Below are 23,380 nucleotides of genomic sequence, written 5' to 3' on the forward strand. Positions count from 1 at the left end.
TTACGTTTCAGGGATTTCTAAGCCCCGGAGCCATGAGGCAGCTACAGTATACTGGGGCTCAGAATGGGAGATAGCCGCGCTGCAGGTCAGTGGGACTGGGGGGTGAGGAGGGGGTCCTGTGTAAGTTCACCTTACAGATTTTTCTGTAAAGGTGAACTTACCCTTTAAGCACAACAGGATAGAAGTTAAACACAGAGTGTAAATCATGAGGCCAAAATGTAGGAAGTGTGTTGATGCAGGGTTACATTCACAGTCTCTTGAGTAGATGGCATTAAATGAAGAATTTTATCAAGGCAGTGAGAGGTCCACACATCAGTTTATGTTTAACCAGCGTGACTTTATTTCCTTCATTAAACGCACATAAGAAATATTTGCAGCATCTAAATAACTTAGGCAGCTTTTCATCAGAAAAATAATCATAAAATTAATTTCAACTTACATACATCCATCATCAGGTTTTTTTCTCAAAGAATTGCCAGGCACCTTTTGAAGGCCATTGCTTGATGGCAATTCCAGGTGTGGATATTTTATACATAGGTACATTGATCCAGCTTGGACCAATATATACCTGATGACACAACTACTTCAGTGATCTCCACTTGCTTTCTGGTCCCTTGCCCAGTGGCCGCCCTGCGTCATTTTGAACACAGGAGGTTTGGCTGATTGGTACGGATGCCATTCTGAATGATATGCAAAGCGTTCTTTGGTTGGACGGGGTGGGGAGGCGGGGCAGTGGAGAGATAGAATGGCAATGGGGCAACAGAAAAAGACTAAAAAAACCTAAAAAAATGGCCAAACTTTATTGGGGGGGGGGTCGACGTTGGGGATCGGAAACATAGACCCCATATTTATTTACAGAGTGAAGTTCTTTTCAAATAAGCAAACGCAAACAGCAGATGGAAATGCAGCATGGAGAGGAATGAAATCATGAAATGATCAAACTTACTGACGCTCAACTGTCAAAGCAAAGTAATGGCACTTCCATGTGCATGCAACTAGACTATACTCTTTCTAACGCCTTGTATATGTTTCTTCATATATATCTAATCTTTCTGAGAAACATTGAAAAGAACATTAATATTAACAACCAAAACAGCCTGAATAAACTAGAATAACATGCCACGCCTGTAATGGTGGCTAAGTAGATAGAATTCTTGTTTAGACCTACATGTGTGCTGGGTTCAGCTCCCATCAGTTACACTATCCTTTATCTGGCTTCCTCACAATTTTGTTGTATTTTATTGAGATTATGCTGGCTACTGGATTGTATGAAAGATTTTGTCATGTTTGTGGAACATATTTGAGATGATGTGTGCTTTATGTTGCTGGAAAATGAGTGTGGCTATAAAAAGTTGAGCCTAGTCGGTAACATTGCTGACATATATTTTTATAATTAACAGCTTCTCATTTTTATTAGGAATTCCAATGTATGCCAAGAAAACTTTCTGAGCACCATTACACTATCACCTTCCTGAGCTGTTGGCGCAAGGTATAAAACAGTATGGCACTATGGATTCATGCTGTGTATTAAATTGGGACTTTGCAATTTGTATGACACAGCAGAAATCAAGGTTCTTCAGACCCAGCAATGTTTTGCTGCTTTGTAATCGTGTGCCTATTGTATACTAATGTTCCTGTTTTTAACTGATGTTAGTAGAACACTCTGTGGTCTTCTGCTGATCTAAAGGTTTGCCTTGTGTTTTAGAGATACCCTTATGTCTAGCACTTTTGGTGTGTACAGGTTGCATCCACAAGATTTTCTGTCTGTATATTTGCTTTAATGAGCAAGTTTACGTGATACAATGTATTTTGCAACGTGCATGTTTTCTTCAGATGATGACCTTTTGCTACAACTTGATAAAATCATTTCATCTGTCTGCGATGAAGTATTTAATGTATAGTATTGTTCGGTCCAGTGCTGGCTAATGCATTTGCATTTAATATTGATATCTTTGTTGATTATTTCTTGCTCTTTGTCACTTACCCACCTTGCTATCTCATGAACCTTCTGCGCCCTGTTTGTGTTTGGACCTGCAGAAGCGACTTCTCCAGATGGTCTCTTGCAACCATCTGGATATGCTCCAAATAATTGCAGGAGTTGTTTCAGCAGTTTTCCTGTACAGTATGGCATCTGGAATTTTACATCCTGTTGCACTGATTCTCAGCAGCTATTGACACAATGCACAGTGTACGTCCCTGTAGGAAGTGATGGTCTGCTGAGGCCAAGGGCATAAGTATCGTAGTGCTTGCCGCTTATCCATGAAGTGTCCTCTGGATCAACGGCTCAGTAATCATGACTACATTACATCCATAGCTAAGAGCAAAAACTAAACAGCCAGCTGCCCCTCCTGCAGAAAAAAAGAGGAGGTTTCTTGGAAGCACTTGTGAAACCACATATTCATAAATATCCTGCAGTTAAGTTTTGTCGTACTCACTTCTCTTGAGTCTGAAAGTGCATGTGAATTAATGTTTAAAACAACTTGAATGCTTCGTTTTGCTTTATAAACAGGTATAGTAGATTGGCCTACTAGGGGGTTGTGGCAGGCTAAATATACAATAATAAGATGGCTGTAACATCATTCACTTAAAGCACACTGGCTGCCCTATGTTTACTTCACTTTTCTCCATATCCTCCCCCTTCTGAACAATTTGTTTTAGTGTATTGTTGCTATAAGCACAGATAATAAGGAATTAACCCATTGACTGATGGATGTGGAGAGCGGAGAGCCATGTAAACAGTATGAAATCAAACTCCTAAAAGTAAAACATGTTTAAAATATGTTTAAGAATATGGTTAGTGGGAATAGAATGTTTTTAGATGTTACCCATAAAAAGATTTGTACTTGTTTCATCAGCTGAAACACTACAAAAAAAAGGCTTGATGCAGTCCAAGTAACATATATAGTACTACTTTTAGGTTCGATACAAAACAGTGGGTGATAGCTATGTATTTTACTCTTTTTTAACCTAGGTATTCTTGCAACATGCTCCTATTTAAAGAATAATAGATTCATTTTTTTTTGTTTGACTGTACAGTTTAGTTGACCCCACAAACCTCTTCATGGCAATATACATTACAATATAATTGTACATTTTTTATTTAATCTGGTAAATAGACATCAAATAGATTGTTTAGGCAGCCCTTCACATTATATAATTTGGTAAATCTAAAGGAGATTTTGTAGAGATTGTATAACCAGTTTTTTCAATGTTTGACTAGTTCTCTGCTTTATATTTTCTTTGACTTGCCATAAACATGAGATGCAACCCATGTTTATGGCATGGATTAGTTTTCTTTGGATCCAGTTAGTTCTCTTTGATGCTCTTTGTATGAACAGGTAGTTTTCAGAACCATTTCTAGAATTCCATAATGCCTGTGAAAGGAACCAAACAGGTTCGGAAACCTTTCATCCTTAATTGCTTAAAGCAGTATTAAACCCCAAACCAAAAATGTAATATATTGCAGCTTATCAATCATTTTCTCTAGTGGCTGTATTCATTTTTGTTTTGTTTTTTAGGCTTTTTTTTCTCTCTTTTCCCCTGGTGAGCTGGCCAGTAACACATCTCCTGTATTAGGTCTATACACCTCCCGTATTATACAGACATCATTCTGGATGAATGAGCACAGGGGGAAGATGTGGACAACACTATTGTTGGGCTGGGGGGAGGGGAGTGTTAAAAGTACTAGCAGATTTAAATACATTAACAAATTGAAGCTGAACTCAAGCTAATACTTTATAATCAGTTACTGCTATCAGATATTTTCTTTTGAGATAAAGGATTTTGTATAGAAGCTGGTTGTTTTAAGCACCCATGCCATTGTTAGTCTGTGTCATCCTTGTAACTGCAAGAGAGCTTTTCTGTTGAAAAACAACAGGCTTACTGGCTGGATCACCAGATAAAATTTGAAGCTAGAGAGCCTAAAAAAGGAAACTAATAGAGCCATCACATCTAAGAATTGGTAACCTGCAAAATAATACATTTTTGCTTTAGGGTTTAATGCTGCTCTAAGTTGGCTAATAAAGGGTATAATTTAACCTCCAAACTTTCCTCATCAACCAAAGCCTAACAGTACTGTATATACCACTGCTACAATTTAAGTAGTGTAAATTAAACAGTGGTACCCAACACACACATGCACAAAGTTCCACCTTGTGTAACCAACCATTAATATACATTTGTAGAAAGCAAATTAATATTTTAATCATGTAGAATAATATACCTATTCTATAAGTATCTATATAGTGGGAGATGAAAAAAGAAGAAAAAGGAAAAGGGAACGTAGTATTGCACTTTTAATCAAATGTATGTTTTGATGTCATACTATGTAGTCAAATAAAAAAAATAGATAATGCTGTTTTAGTGTTTCTGTTGTAATAACTATTATTGAGGTTGAGAGCTCCTATTTGGATCCTTGTTTTTTCCAGTCTTAGATGGCAACATTGTTTGGCCATTCTGTAATAATTCATATTTTTCATGTGTTTCATCCATTTATTGTTCTCTCACCAGGACCTGATTCGGAGAGACATCCTTTATTATAAAGGTCGCTTGGATATGGACAAATATGACGTTATAGAGGTGGATGATGGGCGTGATGAGGACTTTAATGTCAGCGTGAAGAATGCCTTTAAGCTGCATAACAAGGAGACAGAAGAGATGCACCTATACTTTGCCAAGAAGCTAGAAGAGAAGCTGAGGTGGCTGCGTGCCTTCAGGGAAGAGAGGAAGATGGTGCAGGAAGATGAGAAGATTGGTAAGGGCATAGTTACATTTGGGCATACAAATAAGATGAGGAACTTATTTTAGAGTGAAACCATACTTTTTTATGAAATTAAAAATATATGCATGCAGTAAACAACAAGTAAATCTTCTTTGTATTATTATGAGTGTAGCAGAATTTGGTCAAATTGATGTGGTAATATTAATTACCTTCTTCAAGTGGTTTGCATTCATTGCTATCCTTTTTCTGAAACTATTAGTTACTTGGCTGTCCTAATGACCCTCTGATTACAAGACTTTCTGAGTCGCTGGCCCAGAACAATCTTGCAGCAGGTGATGTCAGAACTCCTAATTTTTATATTTTTTCTTTTGAGACATTTGGTTAAAAAGCCATAAAGCCAGGGGATGTGTACAGCTAAGACATAATGCATTTTGGGAGAAGTTAGCAGCCTCCATGTTCCTCTTGTGAGTTTTTTCTACAACACCTTCTATACTGACTTTATGCATTGCACACAAGAGAAAGTAGGCCTTATGTTGAACTGGAAATGTATGGTAGAGGTATTTAGTGGGATAATAGTAATGCCGGTTTTTTATCCACATCTACTGAAATGCATTTGTAATTCAACCGAGGAGGGTACTTTACCTGTTTGATGGTCAATACTAATTTAGAAGTTATAAGTTTTATTATTGGCTGTAAATGTTTGAGGATGAAAGCTATGTTATTACAAATGCACTCTGTTTGAGGCTGATAATATTGTTTCGCATTTAATTTCTTAAAGTGTAAACAGACTACAATATAATCTCATTTAAAAAAAACACTTTCTTTTAATATAATCCCCCTTTGCCTTAATGTAATTACTTACCAGGTTTGCAATTGCCATCATCTGTTTTTTTTTTTTTTCGCACACTGCATAAACATAGAGTATATCCTCTTTCTTCTCTCTTGCACAGATTGTGAAGTCTCACAGAGCTTTAAATAAACTGGACCTGTTGTCTAGAGCTAGAAAATAGATTGCTGATATCACACATTACGTCATCAGCACTCCAGGAGTTTAGCACTATCTAACACTAAGATTTTCATAATGTAGTCATGAACATGTAGGGACAGGACCAGACTGTTCTCTCTACTGGCATAATACAAGTAATGTTTTTAGGCATCACACTTAATTTACACAGCTAAGGGATTAAATTGAATATATGGTAAAAAGTTTGTTTTGTTTTTTCCGTGCAGGATACACTTTCAGACCTTGCACATATGAATATTGAATGCTTTAGTGCTTTTGTAAAAGGAAAAACATCAGGATATCCATAAATCCTTTTAAAGTTGAAATCTAGGCAGATATAAAATACCCAAATTAATGACACGCTCTATTCATTAATACAACTTGAATTACATTTGTTTAAATGCAAGCAAGTCTTTTGCAATTCTCTGTACAGCAGAGCGCCATCTGATGAGCTCTGAGCTCATCAGTGTGCTGCTTGTCATTTTACTCTCTAATCGCAGGCTGGGGGAGGAACAAGGTCTGTGTGTGTTACTTAGAAAGGCCATACACGGTATGAATTTGAACTGTGTATGGGCAGGCTGAATGTACCAAGTTGATCAATCGATCGATCAACTTGGTACATCCAGCATGCTGGATTTTGCCTTTGATTAGCCCCTAGCTTCCCCTGCTCCCACTTCAGGAGAAGACAATGGCTCGACAGGAGGGATTCCTGCATCAACACTGTGTGTGTTGATGGGGAAATCAAGCAAATTTCTTTTGTGCTTCCGCTATATATATATATATATATATATATATATAAACCGTGCAAAAGTTTTAGACAGGTGTGAAAAAATACTGTAAATTAAGAATGCTTTTAGAAATAGAAGTGTTAATATTTTATTTTTATCAATGAACAAAATGAAAAGTAAATGAACATAAAAGAAATTCAAATCAAATTATTATTTGTTGTAATGACCCTTTGCCTACATTTTTCAGCATTGAGGACACCATTGATCCTAACCCAATCTCCAACTCCATTTGCATAAAAGCAGCCCCAAACTTGCAAGGAACCTCCATCACTTGTCACTTCCCTTCGGCGCACAAACTGCCTCCTGCTACAGCCAAATATTTCAAATTTCCACTCATCAGTCCAGAGCACTTGTTGCCATTCTTCTGTACCTCAGCACTTAGGTTTTCATCCATAGTTGAGTCGCTTAGCCTTGTTTTCACATTGGAGGTATGGCTTTATGGCTGCAATTCTTTCATAAAGACCACTTCTGGCCAGACTTCTCCAAACAGTAGATGGATGTATTTGGGTCCCACTGGTTTCCACCAGTTCTGTGCTGATGGCACTGCTGGACATCTTCTGATGTCAAAGGGAAGTAAACATGATGCGTCTTTCATCTGCTGCATTACGTTTTCTTGGCTAACCACTGCATTTGCGGTATTCAGTGTTCCCTGTTTGTTTGTGCTTCTTCAAAAGAGCCCATATTGGGGTTTTTAAGATGGGGGGGGGGGTCTGCTTTGAAATCTTTGCCTGGGAGAGACCTTGCTGATGCAGTATAACTACCTTGTGTTTTATTGCTGTGCTTAGTCTTGCCATGGTGTAAGACCTGTGACATAAAACTGTCTTCCACAACCTCACCTTAGTAGCAGAGTTTGGCTGTTCTTCACCAAGTCTTAAGCCTCCTACACAGCTGTTTCTGTTTCACTTAATGACTGTGTTCAAATTGATGATCATTAGCACCTGCTTGGTATAATTGGTTAACCATACACCTGACTCTAATCCTACAAAATCCCTGACTTTGTACAAGTGTACAAAGTCTGCAAGTGTAGGGATTGATGCTGTTTGAAACGAAAGGATAGTCACACCAAATATTGATTTGATTTAGATTTTTCTTCTGTTCACTCACTTTGCATTTTGTAAATTGATAAAAATAAACAAATACAATATATATTTTTGAAAACATTTTTACTTTACAGCATTTCTTTACACCTGCATAAAACTTTTGCACAATTCTGTATATGTATTCTCAAGAATGTGGTGTGAAATTAATTCATGTGAAGATGTTCGTGATCAGTTGCACTGGCTTGTTATAAACATTGTAAAAATGAAAATGCATCTGTCAATTCTTTAACATTGCATTTACATTTCTGTAAAAGTTATTAGAGGGTCATATGTGGTTTTGTAATTATGAAATTAGTTGTCTCTTTTTCAGGTTTTGAAATCTCAGAATACCAGAAGAGGCAAGCGGCAATGACTGTGCGTAAAGTGAGCAAGCAGAAAGGTATTACCTCTGTATAAAGCAGCTGCTGGATCAAGTCAATTGTAACATCGAATTTGACTCTACATACTGCACATTATCAATGATTGATTTATTGTGCCTTTGTCCCCAAGATGTGAGGCATTTAGAAATATATTTAAAGCAGGACTACATGTGTATATCATAATCTGAGGATCCAAATTTACATACTGTTATAGCTGCCAGTGTCATTCATGTGCACAGTTCAACATTACTCTTCACCCACCAGAAATAATAATAGTGGCACACATCCAACGGTTGAGTCACTGTAAGAAAAATTGCAGTGCCTCTGCCTTCTGATTGGGCAATCAAGGAGCAGCAGTACACTGATGAGGTCATCCCTGCTCTCTTCTTGGTCTGTCCAGGTAGAATAATGTTCCAAGCCTCTGGTTTCTCAGTGCTACTTCCCAATCCAGCACATGTGCCAAGAGATAAAATAGAGCAGGGGTCGTCAAACTTTGTAAACAATTTACTGTCCTTCAGACCTTGAGAGGGGGCAAAATATTGGCCAGTAAGAGTATAAAATGGTGTCAGTGGTCTGGTGTAAAAAATGTTCCATGGTTGGTGAGCAATGTGATTAAAACATCCTGTGTTGCCTGTAGTTAGAGGAAGGAGAATAATGCCCAAATGTTGGTGTCAGTGAAAGGAATAGTGCCCCACCATTGGTGCTAGTGGAAGGAATAGTGATCTGTTGATGGTGCCAGAAGGAGGAATAGTGCCCCATCATTGGTGTCAGTGAGAGGAATAATGCCTAATCACTGGTGTAAGAGGGAGAAGTAGTGTCATATCATTGGTGTCAGCGAAATGAATAGTGCCCCATCATTGGTTCAGTGAGAGGAATAGTGCCCCATCATTGGTGTCAAGGGGAGGAAGAGTGCCCTAAGGGCTGCATCTGTCCCATGATCAGCAGCTTGGAGACAACTGCCTTAGAGTATAACTGTTCATGTCTCTAACTTGCTACGGGCATCTGTAATGGCCATCGTTTTCTTTGGTGTCAGCTATCAGTCTTTGTGGTTTAACCCATTGCACTTGCAAAAAGAACACAAGGAAGGCCAGAGGCCTAAAATAATATATCAGCTTGGTTGAACAGTTTGAACAGTTTGAAATCCATCTTTTAGACATTTTAATTATTTAAAAAAAATGCTGCAGGGGCAGAATGCTTATTTAAAGGTTCACCTATTCTGTAAAGTGATCCTACTAGACTGTTGAGCTCCGTGAGTCCGACCGCGGGTCCCGCAGACTTGATGTCTGCGGGGATACCCGCAATCGTCTCACGGAGAGGAAGAACGGGGAGATGCTAATGTAAACAAGCATTTCCCCATTCTGCCTAGTGACAGGACACTGATTACAGCTCCTTGTAATCGGGAGCGGTGATCAGTGTCGTGTCTCACATAGCCCATCCCCCTCACAATTAGAATCACTCCCTAGGACACACTTAACCCCTGCAGCGCCCCCTCCTGGTTAACCCCTTCACTTGCCAGTCACATTTACACAGTAGTCAATGCATTTTTAATCGCACTGATCGCTGTATAAATGTGAACGGTCCCAAAATAGCGTCAAAAGTGTCCGATGTGTCCGCCATAGTGTCGCAGTCATGATAAAAATCGCTGATCGCCACCATTACCAGTAAAAAAAAAAATTATTAATAAAAATGCCATAAATCTATCCCCTATTTTGTAGATGCTATAACTTTTGCGCAAACCAATCAATAAACGCTTATTACGATTTTTTTTACCAAAAATATGTAGAAGAATACGTATCGGCCTAAACTGAGGAAATAAATTGTTTTTTATATATTTTTTGGGGATATTTATAATAGCAAAAGGTAAAAAATATTGCTTTTTTTCAAATTTGATGCTCAAATTTGATGCTCTTTTTTTGTTTATAGCGCAAAAAATAAAAACTGCAGAGGGGATCAAATACCACCAAAAGAAAGCTCTATTTGTGGGAAAAAAGGACGTCAATTTTGTTTGGGTATGACATCGCACGACCGCGCAATTGTCGGGTTAAAGCGACGCAGTGCCGAATCGCAAAAAACCCTCTGGTCAGGAAGGGGGTAAATTCTTCCGGGGCTGAAGCTGTTAAACTTACTGGGCTTAGTGGTTTCACTATACAGTAGCAAAAACAGTAATCTGATTGTCATGGCTAACAGCAGATTAATCTGTGAAGTTGTTTGAATCTTCTGTGAAAACATTTAAAATAGACTGTTTGGATTTTTGTTAAATTGCATTCAGATTTAATATTGTCTCTGTATATATATATATATATATATATATATATATATATATATATATATAGTGCCTTGAAAAAGTATTCACACTCCTTGAAATTTTCCACATTTTGTCATGTTACAACCAAAAATGTAAATGTATTTTATTGGGATTTTATGTGATAGACCAACACAAAGTGGCAATTTTTTTGAAGTAGAAGGAAAATGATAAATGGTTTTCAATTATTTTTTTACAAATAAGTATGTGAAAAGTGTGGTGTGCATTTGTATCCAGCCCCCCTGAGTCAATACTTTGTAGAACCACCTTTTGCTGCAATTACAGCTGCAAGTCTTTTTGGGGATGTCTCTACCAGCTTTGCACATCTAGAGAGTGAAATTTTTGCCCATTCTTCTTTGCAAAATAGCTCAAGCTCTGTCAGACTGGATGGAGAGTGTCTGTGAACAACAATTTTCAAGTCTTGCCACCATAGGCGTCACCAGGGGGGGGCTATCGAGGCTGGAGCCCCGAATGTGGAGCTCATAGCCCCGAGTCTCAGCGGGTGTGGACTGTGGAGGAGAGAAGAGCCGGCGGGTCGCTGCTGTGGCGGGCGGCATTGGAGGTGGAGGAGGGACGATCAGGCATGTACAGGCACTGAGCCATCGGACCGCCACCCCCCCCCGCAGCGCTCACCTCTTCTCCCTGCTTATGCAGCGTGGCTGCATACAAACATGATCCTAGGAGTGGACACTGATAAGCTTATTGTACGATCCAGAAGTCATGCAGCCGCACACAGCTGTGACATGAACTTCCTCGGCACTCGTTCACTTGTTCTTTCCTTCCCCCGCTCTTCATCCTGTCTGCTGTCACGGAGAATCTAGATGAGAGCGGGGGAAGGAAAGAACAAGAGAACGAGTGCCGAGGAGGTTCATGTCACAGCTGTGTGCGGCTGCATGACTTCTGGATCGTACAATAAGCTTATCAGTGTCCACTCCTAGGATCATGTCTGTATGCCTATCTAAGCAGGGAGAGGAGGTGAGCGCTGGGAGGGGGGATAGAGCAGCATGGGGGGGGGGAATAGAGGAGCACGGGGACCAGAGCAGGGGGGGGGACCAGCAGAGCACATGTGGGACCAAAACAGCATTCGGGGGATCAGCGGAGCATGCAGGGGACCAGCGCAGCACGCGGCGGACCAGAGGAGCATAGGCGGACCAGAGGAGCATAGGCGGACCAGAGGAGCACAGGCGAACCAGAGGAGCATAGGCGGACCAGCGCAGCACGCGGGGGACCAGCGCAGCACAGGCGGACCAGAGGAGCACAGGCGGACCAGAGGAGCACAGGCGGACCAGATGAGCACAGGCGGACCAGCGCAGCATGCGGGGGACAAGAGGAGCACAGGCGGACCAGAGGAGCACAGGCGGACCAGAGGAGCACAGGCGGACCAGCGCAGCAAGCGGGGGACCAGAGGAGCACAGGGGGACCAGAGGAGCACAGGGGGACCAGAGGAGCACAGGGGGACCAGCGCAGCATGCGGGGGACCAGAGGAGCACAGGGGGACCAACGCAGCACGCGGGGGACCAGAGGAGCACAGGGGGACCAACGCAGCACGCGGGGGACCAGAGGAGCACAGGGGGACCAACGCAGCACACAGGGGACCAGAGGAGCACAGGGGGACCAGCGCAGCATGCTGGGGAACAGAGGAGCACAGGGGGACCAGCGCAGCACGCGGGGGACCAGCGCAGCACGCGGGGGACCAGAGGAGCACAGGGGGACCAGCACAGCACGCGGGGGACCAGAGGAGCACAGGGGGACCAGCACAGCACGTGGTGGACCAGAGGAGCACAGGGGGACCAGCACAGCACGTGGTGGACCAGAGGAGCACAGGGGGACCAGCGCAGTGCTGGGGACCAGAGCAGAATGCGGGGGACCAGAGAAGCACAGGGGGACCACAGGAGCAAGGGGGACCAGAAGATCCGGCATGGGTGAGACCTGTCAAAGTTGGCCGGTCTGGATGAAGTCCAGGGCCAAATTTTTGTCTCAGTCCAGCCCTGGAGACGAGCAGGCGGACAAGCAGAGATGACATCATCTCTCTCCGCCCACCCGTCACCAATCTTCCGCTTTCACAGCTGGGACTTCAATGTGGGAGCGATGTGCGGCGGGGAGCAGAGAGATGATGTCATCTCTCACTGCCTGCCACACATCAGCGCTCTTCTGCCCTCACTATATGGATCTCTTCAATGTCGGAGGTGTGGTGGGGAGCAGAGAGATTACATCATCTCTCACTGCGCGCCCTGCATCTCCGCTCTCCTGCCCTCACTAAATGGGCCAGTGCTGCCAGCCTGCCACCAATGCAGCGAGAATGCACATTTAGTGGCACTGGCTGGCATAGCAAGTGACAATCTGCTAATGGTGGCAAGTGACAATCTGCTAATGGTGGCAGGTGACGTGGCAAGTGACAATCTGCTAATGGTGGCAGGTGATGTGGCAAGTGACAATCTGCTAATGGTGGCAGGTGACGTGGCAAGTGACAATCTGCAAATGGTGGCAAGTGACAATCTGCAATGGGTGGCAAGTGACAATCTGCAAATGGTGGCAGATGATGTGGCAAGTGACACGCCCAGGGCTCCCACTGATTCTGCATTATGGTGAGTTGAACCACTTCATTATATATTACAATATAACAATAGAAACAATGCGCTTTGATCACCCTGACACCATATCAACCATGGTGCCATGAAGATTGAAACGCCAACACCAGCCTTCTTTTGCCCGCAAAAAATTGCTTACCACCAGCGTGCACCCCCTCCCCCCCCCCCCGGTTGGTGACCGCTGCTATGGGCTATAGCCCCAGATCTTTTTCAGACCTAGCAACGCCCCTGCTTGCCACAGATTCTCAATTGGATTTAGGTCTAAGCTTTGTTCGGGCCATTCTAACACATGAATATGCTTTCATCTAAACCATTCCATTGTAGCTCTGGCTGTATGTTTAGGGTCGTTGTCCTGTGGAAGGTGAACCTCCACCCCAGTCTCAAGTCCTTTGCAGACTCTAACAGGATTTCTTCTAAGAATGCCCTGTATTTGGCTCCATTTATCTTCCCATCAACTCTGACCAGCTTCACTGTCCCTGCTGAGGAAAAGCATCTCCACAACATGATGCTGCCACCACCATGTTTCACGGTGGGGACAGGGCCATCTTTAATTTTGATTGGGCCCTGGGCAAACATTTTCTTGGGGCCCCCCCTCCATTCTGAGACATACAAAAAATAGCAGGTAGACTCAAAATCAGTTTACTGCAGCAGATCAGGCAGCGATTGCAATTGTTTGCCAGAGGTTACAGCCTATCATTACTGCTCAATGGCTGGTTTCTAGAGGTTACAACACATAATTTCTGCTTCCCGATTGGTTGCTAGAGGTTAATGTACATTATTAGCGCTCACTAATTGGTTGCTAGGGGTTACAGCACATCATTAGCATTTACTGATTGGTTGCTAGAGATTAAAGCAGATCACTACTTGTTTGCTGATTGGTTGCTAGAGGTTCATGCACATCATTACCTCTCACTGAGCAGTGGAGCAATCCCAAATAATTGAGCAAGTAAAGGGGCACATTAATACACATACTACAGGAGACAATCAGAGACTGCGGACATACTGCAGGAGACAATCAGAGACTGCGGACATACTGCAGGAGACAATCAGAGACTGCGGACATACTGCAGGAGATTACCAGAGACTACGGACATACTGCAGGAGATTACCAGAGACTGCGGACATACTGCAGGAGACAATTAGAGACTGTGTACATACTGCAGGAGACAGAGACTGCGGACATACTGCAGGAGACAATTAGAGACTGCGGAAATACTGCAGGAGACAATCTGAGACTGCGGACATACTGCAGGAGACAATCAGAGACTGCGGACATACTGCAGGAGACAATCAGAGACTGCGGACATACTGCAGGAGACACACAGAGGCTGCGGACATACTGCAGGAGACAATCAGAGACTGCGGACATACTGCAGGAGACAATCAGAGACTGCGGAAATACTGCAGGAGCCAATCAGAGACTGCGGAAATACTGCAGGAGACAATCAGAGACTGCGGAAATACTGCAGGAGACAATCAGAGACTGCGGAAATACTGCAGGAGACAATCAGAGACTGCGGAAATACTGCAGGAGACACTCAGAGACTGCGGACATACTGCAGGAGACAATCAGAGACTGCGGAAATACTGCAGGAGACACTCAGAGACTGCGGACATACTGCAGGAGATTAACAGAGACTGCGGACATACTGCAGGAGACAATCAGAGACTGCGGACATACTGCAGGAGACAATCAGAGACTGCGGACATACTGCAGGAGGCAATCAGAGACTGCGGACATACTTCAGGAGACAATCAGAGACTGCGGAAATACTGCAGGAGACAATCAGAAACTGCGGACATACTGCAGGAGACAATCAGAGACTGCGGAAATACTGCAGGAGACAATCAGAAACTGCGGACATACTGCAGGAGACAATCAGAGACTGCGGAAATACTGCAGGAGACACTCAGAGACTGCGGACATACTGCAGGAGACAATCAGAGACTGCGGACATACTGCAGGAGATTACCAGAGACTGCGGACATACTGCAGGAGACACTCAGAGATTGCGGACATACTGCAGGAGATTAACAGAGACTGCGGACATACTGCAGGAGACAATCAGAGACTGCGGACATACTGCAGGAGACAATCAGAGACTGCGGACATACTGCAGGAGATTACCAGAGACTGCAGACATACTACAGGAGACAATCAGAGACTGCGGACATACTGCAGGAGACAATCAGAAACTGCGGAAATACTGCAGGAGACAATCAGAGACTGCGGAAATACTGCAGGAGACAATCAGAGACTGCGGACATACTGCAGGAGATTACCAGAGACTGCAGACATACTGCAGGAGACAATCAGAGACTGCGGACATACTGCAGGAGATTACCAGAGACTGCGGACATACTGCAGGAGATTACCAGAGACTGCGGACATATGGCAGGAGACAATCGGAGACTGCGGACATACTGCAGGAGACAATCAGAGACTGCGGAAATACTGCAGGAGACACTCAGAGACTGCGGACATACTGCAGGAGACAATCAGAGACTGCGGAAATACTGCAGGAGACACTCAGAGACTGCGGACATACTGCAGGAGATTAACAGAGACTGCGGACATAATGCAGGAGACAATCAGAGACTGCGGACATACTGCAGGAGACAATCAGAGACTGCGGACATACTGCAGGAGGCAATCAGAGACTGCGGACATACTTCAGGAGACAATCAGAGACTGCGGAAATACTGCAGGAGACAATCAGAGACTGCGGACATACTGCAGGAGACAATCAGAGACTGCGGAAATACTGCAGGAGACAATCAGAAACTGCGGACATACTGCAGGAGACAATCAGAGACTGCGGAAATACTGCAGGAGACACACAGAGACTGCGGACATACTGCAGGAGACAATCAGAGACTGCGGACATACTGCAGGAGATTACCAGAGACTGCGGACATACTGCAGGAGACACTCAGAGACTGCGGACATACTGCAGGAGACAATCAGAGACTGCGGACATACTGCAGGAGACAATCAGAGACTGCGGACATACTGCAGGAGATTACCAGAGACTGCAGACATACTGCAGGAGACAATCAGAGACTGCGGACATACTGCAGGAGACAATCAGAAACTGCGGAAATACTGCAGGAGACAATCAGAGACTGCGGACATACTGCAGGAGATTACCAGAGACTGCGGACATACTGCAGGAGACACTCAGAGACTGCGGACATACTGCAGGAGACAATCAGAGACTGCGGACATACTGCAGGAGACAATCAGAGACTGCGGACATACTGCAGGAGATTACCAGAGACTGCAGACATACTGCAGGAGACAATCAGAGACTGCGGACATACTGCAGGAGACAATCAGAAACTGCGGAAATACTGCAGGAGACAATCAGAGACTGCGGAAATACTGCAGGAGACAATCAGAGACTGCGGACATACTGCAGGAGATTACCAGAGACTGCAGACATACTGCAGGAGACAATCAGAGACTGCGGACATACTGCAGGAGATTACCAGAGACTGCGGACATACTGCAGGAGATTACCAGAGACTGCGGACATATGGCAGGAGACAATCAGAGACTGCGGACTTACTGCAGGAGATTACCAGAGACTGCGGACATACTGCAGGAGATTACCAGAGACTGCGGACATACTGCAGGAGATTACCAGAGACTGCGGACATACTGCAGGAGATTACCAGAGACTGCGGACATACGGCAGGAGACAATCAGAGACTGCGGACATACGGCAGGAGACAATCAGAGACTGCGGACATACGGCAGGAGACACTCAGAGGCTGCAGACATTATACAGGTGATGGTCAGAGAACTTTCAGCAATGCACAGCTTTACAGTTAAATAACACAGCTCAGGGTTTAAACAGTCAGGCATTTTATGGTTGTAAGGACATACCTGGCCAGCCAAACTTACTACATGCATTCAGGACTGTGGGCGGGGCTTCCACTCTCTGCTTTTACTAAAGCAGCTGGAAGCTCCACTGATGCTTTGTTGGGGGGCCCGCGTCACCCGTGAATGGTCGCCCCGATGACAGCTTTGCAGAGCGCATAGAGGACATGGGAGAATGTATTCCGCGCTAGCCAGCTGAGAGGGGCGGGGCCGGGAGCTCCACTGACGCTCTGACCCCGCCCACGTGCAGCCTATGTACTGGGAATAGAGCGCCTGTTGTGAGAGCCAGTGATCGGAGTGGGAGTGTCATTGGAGCTCCCGGCCCCGCCCCTGGACCTCTGTATTCACCAGCCAGTATAGAGGGGGCGGGGCCGGAAGCTCCACTGACACTCGCACTCCAATCACTGGCTCTCACTACAGAAGCTCTTTTCCGAGTACACAGGCTGCACGTGGGCGGGGTCAGAGCGTCAGTGGAGCTCCCGGCCCCGCCCCCTCACTGCTGGCTAGCAAGGAATACATCCTCCCGTGTCCTCTGTGCGCTCTGCAAAGCTGTCATCGGGGCCCCAATTCACGGCTAGCGCGGGCCCCCCAACAAAGATTGGGCCCTGGGCAAGTGCCCCGTTTGCCCTGCGCTAAAAACGGCCCTGGGTGGGGATGGTGTGTTCAGGATGATGTGCAGTGTTAGTTTTCCACCACACATAGCGTTTTGCATTTAGGCCAAAAAGTGAGATTAAATTACACACAGGTGGACTATATTTACCAATTAGGTGACTTCTGAAGGCAATATATTCCAATAGATTTTAGTTATCAGAGTAAAGGGTGCTGAATACAAATGCACAGCACACTTTTCAGATATTTATTTGTAAAAAAAATTTAAAACCATTTATCATTTTCCTTTCACTTCACAATTATGTGCCACTTTGGGTTGGTCTATCACATAAAATTCCAATAGAATACATTTACGTTTTTGGTTGTAACATGACAAAATGTGGAAAATGTCAAGGGGTGTGAATACTTTTTCAAGGCACTGTATATTTGTGAAAAAGTGTCACTCTATTTATTAAATGAATAAAACTTTAAACCCTACTATACTAAAATGAATCACTATAAAGTACATTGTGTAAATGATTATATATAATGTCTTAACCTCCCTGGCGGTATGATTATTTCAGATTTTTGATGCTGAAAGTGGTACAATTATTTTGCATGTAAATTTGGCGTTTTATATTGTAGGCCTGTAATTCTTAGGAACAACTCACTTAAATCTGTCCAAACAAGAGTCTAGTAGACATCCCGGGTATGATAAAGTTTGAAAAGCAAAATAAAAAATTATAATATAATAAATAACTTTAACCCCTTCCCGCCGAGCGTACGTAGATGTGCGTACTCGGCTTTCAGGGGTTATACCGGGATGATGCCCACAGCTGCAGGCATCATCCCAGTACTGTTTTTTAGAGCCGCCGATCGGCTTTCCTGGTATAACAACCGATGCGGCTAAAAGCTGCTTGGCTGTTATACTGGAGGAGCCCTCCCGCCACCTCACGCCGCTCTTACTGGGCCTCCTGTTCCATCGGGAGGCCCGATGGCCAATCCGCCGCCTCCAGCGGCTAGTGACAGTCTGGAACGAAGCCGCTCACGACTTCGTTCCAGCCCCCTAGTTGTAAACACGGACTCGGCTGCCAATGGCGCAGGTTTTAGAAAAATATACAGTATTCAGAATCTCCAAAAATGGCGATCTGAATACTTTGAAGTGCAAAGGAGGCATCGGGGGTCTTTTAGACCCCCGATCCCTCCATAAAGAGTACCTGTCACCACCTGTTACTGTCACAAGGGATGTTTTCATTCCTTGTGACAGCAATAAAGGTGATCACATTTTTTTTGTTTTTAAAACACAATTTATTAATATAAAAATAAATAAAATAAATAAGAAAAAATAAATAAATTTTTAAAGCGCCCCTGTCCCCACTAACTCGCGCAGCGAAGATAACGCATACGGAAGTCGCGTCCGCATATGTAAACGGTGTTCAAATCACACATGTGAGGTATCGCCACGATCATCAGAGTGAGAGCAATAATTCTAGTACTAGACCGAATTTAAAGCTTCGCCTATGGAGATTCTTAGGTACCGTAGTTTGTCTCCATTCCACGAGTGCGTGCAATTATAAAGCGTGACATGTATGGTATCTATTTACTTGGCGTAACATCATCTTTCACATTATACAAAAAAATTGGGGTAACTTTACTGTTTGGTTTTTTTTAATTCATGAAAGTGTCCCTTTTCCCAAAAAGTTGCATTTAAAACACTGTTGCACAAATACCGTGTGATATAAAATATTGCAACAATCGCCATTTTATTCTCTAGATTCTCGGCTAAAAAAATATATATAACGTTTGGAGGCTCTAAGTAATTTTCTAGCAAAAAATACGGATTTTAACTTGTAAACACCAAATTTCAAAAATAGGATTAGTCATGAAAGAGATAAATAATTATAACAGATAATAATAATAAAAATTATTCAATAATGTTATCAAATCAAAAACACTGAAATGTGCTCAGTTGTAGAATTGTCGCTGTCATTACTTACAGTATTTGATGACGGATCTCCCCACAAATCACTATCGCTCAATTCTGCAAGTGATTCTAATTTATTATCGCTGTTTTCTAGCTGGTCTAAAACCACTTTTGACGTAAAGGGACATTTTATGGTTGCTATGGACAATCTCCAGTTTCCTGGCAGAAAGAACAGTATTTATAATATAAAACTGCATGCAGGGCACTGGACAAACCACTAGGGACAAAGGGGATGTGTAATTATTTGATACAGTACTGTAATCTGTAAGATTACAGTATACTGTATCTATACTGTTAAAAAATTAGTGGGGAATATGGCGCAGTTCAAAAGTGTATATTAATAAGGAATGTGTGGTGACAATATGTGAGAAAAACTATGAACAGATGTTAAATGAAGCATGTCACGTGTATACCATAAATATAAAACGTCACATAGTATAAAAAACAAAAGTGCAAATGCATTGTAAATAATCATAAGAGAAATACATGCACTCAAAAAAGTAAAATATAACCAATATATAAATGTGCGTAATATTGGCGTGAGTAAACAAAATTGCAAGAGAAACGCACAAAAATGTCTAAAAAATGCACAAATAGCACCAATGGTGCAATAAATAATTAATGTGATGGTGCACCAAAATTTTCAAAAATCAAGTCCAAATGGTGTAAGTGTCCAAGCAAAATTAAAATTCTACATCAAGAAAAAAAGAAAAACGGTGAAAAGTGTCTTGGCAATCCAAAAAAATCCCATGAAAATTATTGTGATCGTTGTGTAAACTTTTCTTCTGGAACCCCCACTTGTGTCCCCACTCACCGGAAGACCCAACCCCTGCAGGGGTAATGGGCAAGTGAAAATAAATCCACTGATAGGATTCGATCTGTGTCCCCCTCTATGGATCCGCGATCTCCTTCCTGTTTGGGTTGTCACTGGTCCTGTTGCTCATTGTTACCTATACAGGTTCTTCTACCAAACACGTGACATCTGCAATCTCCTCAGCATGTCTGACACAGATAATCAACTAGTAATGTGGAAAAACAAAATACTAGTTGATTATCTGTGTCAGACATGCTGAGGAGATTGCAGATGTCACGTGTTTGGTAGAAGAACCTGTTTAGGTAAAAATGAGCAACAGGACCAGTGACAACCCAAACAGGAAGGAGATCGCGGATCCATAGAGGGGGACACCGATCGAATCCTATCAGTGGATTTATTTTCACTTGCCCATTACCCCTGCAGGGGTTGGGTCTTCCGGTGAGTGGGGACACAAGTGGGGGTTCCAGAAGAAAAGTTTACACAACGATCACAATAATTTTCATGGGATTTTTTTGGATTGCCAAGACACTTTTCACCGTTTTTCTTTTTTTCTTGATGTAGAATTTTAATTTTGCTTGGACACTTACACCATTTGGACTTGATTTTTGAAAATTTTGGTGCACCATCACATTAATTATTTATTACACCATTGATGCTATTTGTATATTTTTTAGACATTTTTGTGTGTTTCTCTTGCAATTTTGTTTACTCACGCCAATATTACGCACATTTATATATTGGTTATATTTTACTTTTTTGAGTGCATGTATTTCTCTTATGATTATTTACAACGCATTTGCACTTTTGTTTTTTATACTATGTGACGTTTTATATTTATGGTATACACATGACATGCTTCATTTAACATCGGTTCATAGTTTTTCTCACATATTGTCACCACACATTCCTTATTAATATACACTTTTGAACAGCGCCACATTCCCCACTAGAGTTTTTTAATTTTTTGGATTTCACCTCGGTGTTTTTCCATTTTCTGGGGGGGCTGCAGTTCTCTTTTAAATATTGTCCTAAGCGCAGAACTTTTTAGTTTATGTATCTATACTGTGTTTTTTACTTTTTGGATTTGGCGCCGAACTCCGTCCCCGTGCGTCGCAACGCTCGCAGGGAACGGAGCTCGGCACTGTGGATCGAACGAGACACGACGGCTCGCAGATCACAGCAGGGAGACATTGCAGGATCCGGGGGACAAGGTAGGTAACCTCTACATGGATCCTGCGATGCGATCCCGAGTCTGGCTCAGGGTTACCGCTTTTGGTACTCAAAATTCACCCCAAGCCAGACTCGGGAATACCACCTGGGAGGTTAAAGCACAGTTAAAGTGGTTGTAAATCTCTGACGTGAAATTTGAACAACGCATGTTGGAAGGCTGGCCACAGGCTAGCCTGAATTTGTAGGAGGAGTCTGAGGGCTTTATATCCCTCCTCCTCCTTCAGATCCTTTGTTGTCTCATTTCTGGGTCATGACGACACACGTCACTTCGGTCCTTGCTGAGAGCCGGTCGGCTGCTCTCTCGGTGCTCACGTCAGGCACTCCCGGGGAATCTGCCCACCCACCTTCCCATCACCCCGTTCCATGAGGGGGCCTCCCACCCGATGTTCACGCCGGGGGGGGTGAATCGGCCGCCAGCTCCTCTCTTGTGCAGGTTGGCTCCACGGGGGTTGCACGCCCGCTTCTCCCGGTGTTCAGCCGGGGGAGGGGGGGATTCGTCCGCTGGCTCACCTGGCCTGTGCAGATCTGGCTCCACGCCCGCTTCTCCCGATGTTCCCACTGGGGGGTGTGACTCGGCCGCCCGCCAGCTGCTCTATTTTGCACATTTCTGGCTCCACGAGGGGGCCGCCCGCCGGGGGGGTGATTCCACGGGGGCCGCCCGCCCTCCCGCTTTTCCTGGGGATCTGGCTCCCTGACATGGTGCATTCTGCTGGTCTGTGGGAGGGGGGTTTCCATGCTCAGTCTGCTCTGCGGCCGGTCTGGGTCCTCCTGCCGCTGTCCCTCTGTGTCTGGCAGCTCTCTATCCTGGCCAGCATGCTTATGTGTATGTACAGTTTTTGTATGACCAAATATGAAGGTTTGTGTTCATTTAATTATCATCAGAGGGAGTACTGCCTGCTCACTTCTCCCCAAGGTGGGGGGGGGGGGTAGCTGTTTTGTCCTGGTATGGATGGGGGGGGGGGCTGCTTGCAGCACAGCAGGGTAGGGGCAGTTCTTACCTAGATTTCACAATGTGTTTAGTCCAAGTAAACAGGAATACCAGGTTTTTGTGTGGCTTAACCCACTCCTTGTCTATGTTCACATGACATGTTTTGTTTCTGTTGTAGTAGTTCTGTCAGCAGCATGTTTTGTCATAGCGTGTTTCTTTCAGTAGCGTGTTCTACGGTAGCGGCTCTTTCATTAGTGTTTCTCTCATTTCATGTTCCCTCAGTAGCGGTGTCTGTCATTAGCGTGTTTGTCATGGTTTCTGTCATTGGCGTGTTCTGTCACAACAGCTCGGTCAGCAGCATGTTTGTCATAACGGTTTCAGTCATAGCAGTTTCTAGCATAGCAGTTTCTGCCGTCAGCATGTTTCTGTCATAGCAGTTATGTCATTAGCGGGTTCTGGCAACAGCTCGGCCAGCAGCGTGTTTCGCCATAACGGGTCTGTCGGTAGCATGTTCTATCATAGCTTTCGCATTTCCCTGTCGTAGCATTTCCCTGTCATAGCATTTAATTCATAGCATTTTCCGGTTGTAGAGTTTTCCCTGATGTAGCATTTCATTCGTAGCATTTTTCCTGTCATAGCATTTTTCTGTCGTCGCATTTCAGTTGTAGCATTTTCTGGTTGTAGCGTTTTCCCTGTCGCAGCATTTCCCTGTCGCAGCATTTCCCTGTCGCAGCATTTCCCTGTCGTAGCATTTTCCTGTTGTAGCATTTTTCTGTCATAGCATTTTCCTGTCGTAGCATTTTCCTGTTGTAGCATTTTACTGTCGCAGCATTTTCCTGTCGTAGCATTTTCCTGTCGTAGCATTTTCCTGTCGTAGCATTTTCCTGTCGTAGCATTTCATTCGTATCATTTTCCGGTTGTAACGTTTTTTCCTGTCGTATCATTTCCCTGTCGTAGCATTTCATTCGTAGCGTTTTCCTGTCGTGGCATTTTCCTGTTGTAGCATTTTCCCTGTCGCAGCATTTCATTTGTAGCATTTTCCTGTCGTAGCATTTCATTTGTAGCGTTTGTTTTCCTGTCACAGCATTTC

At 43.7% G+C, this 23,380-nt stretch overlaps 1 protein-coding gene across 2 annotated transcripts in view; it reads left to right on the forward strand.

Annotated features, from left to right (window-relative positions):
• Positions 1 to 23,380, forward strand: part of ARHGEF9 (Cdc42 guanine nucleotide exchange factor 9) — a 653,254-nt gene that overhangs the window by 601,615 nt on the left and 28,259 nt on the right. For both annotated transcript variants that reach the window (XM_073599469.1, XM_073599470.1), the window contains 2 exons: positions 4,510 to 4,753; positions 7,922 to 7,990. In XM_073599469.1, the coding sequence (XP_073455570.1) occupies positions 4,510 to 4,753; positions 7,922 to 7,990 (313 nt within the window). The remainder of the gene's footprint in view (positions 1 to 4,509; positions 4,754 to 7,921; positions 7,991 to 23,380) is intronic.

Source organism: Aquarana catesbeiana, linkage group LG09, assembly GCF_042186555.1.
Source record: "Aquarana catesbeiana isolate 2022-GZ linkage group LG09, ASM4218655v1, whole genome shotgun sequence".
NCBI lineage: Eukaryota > Metazoa > Chordata > Amphibia > Anura > Ranidae > Aquarana > Aquarana catesbeiana.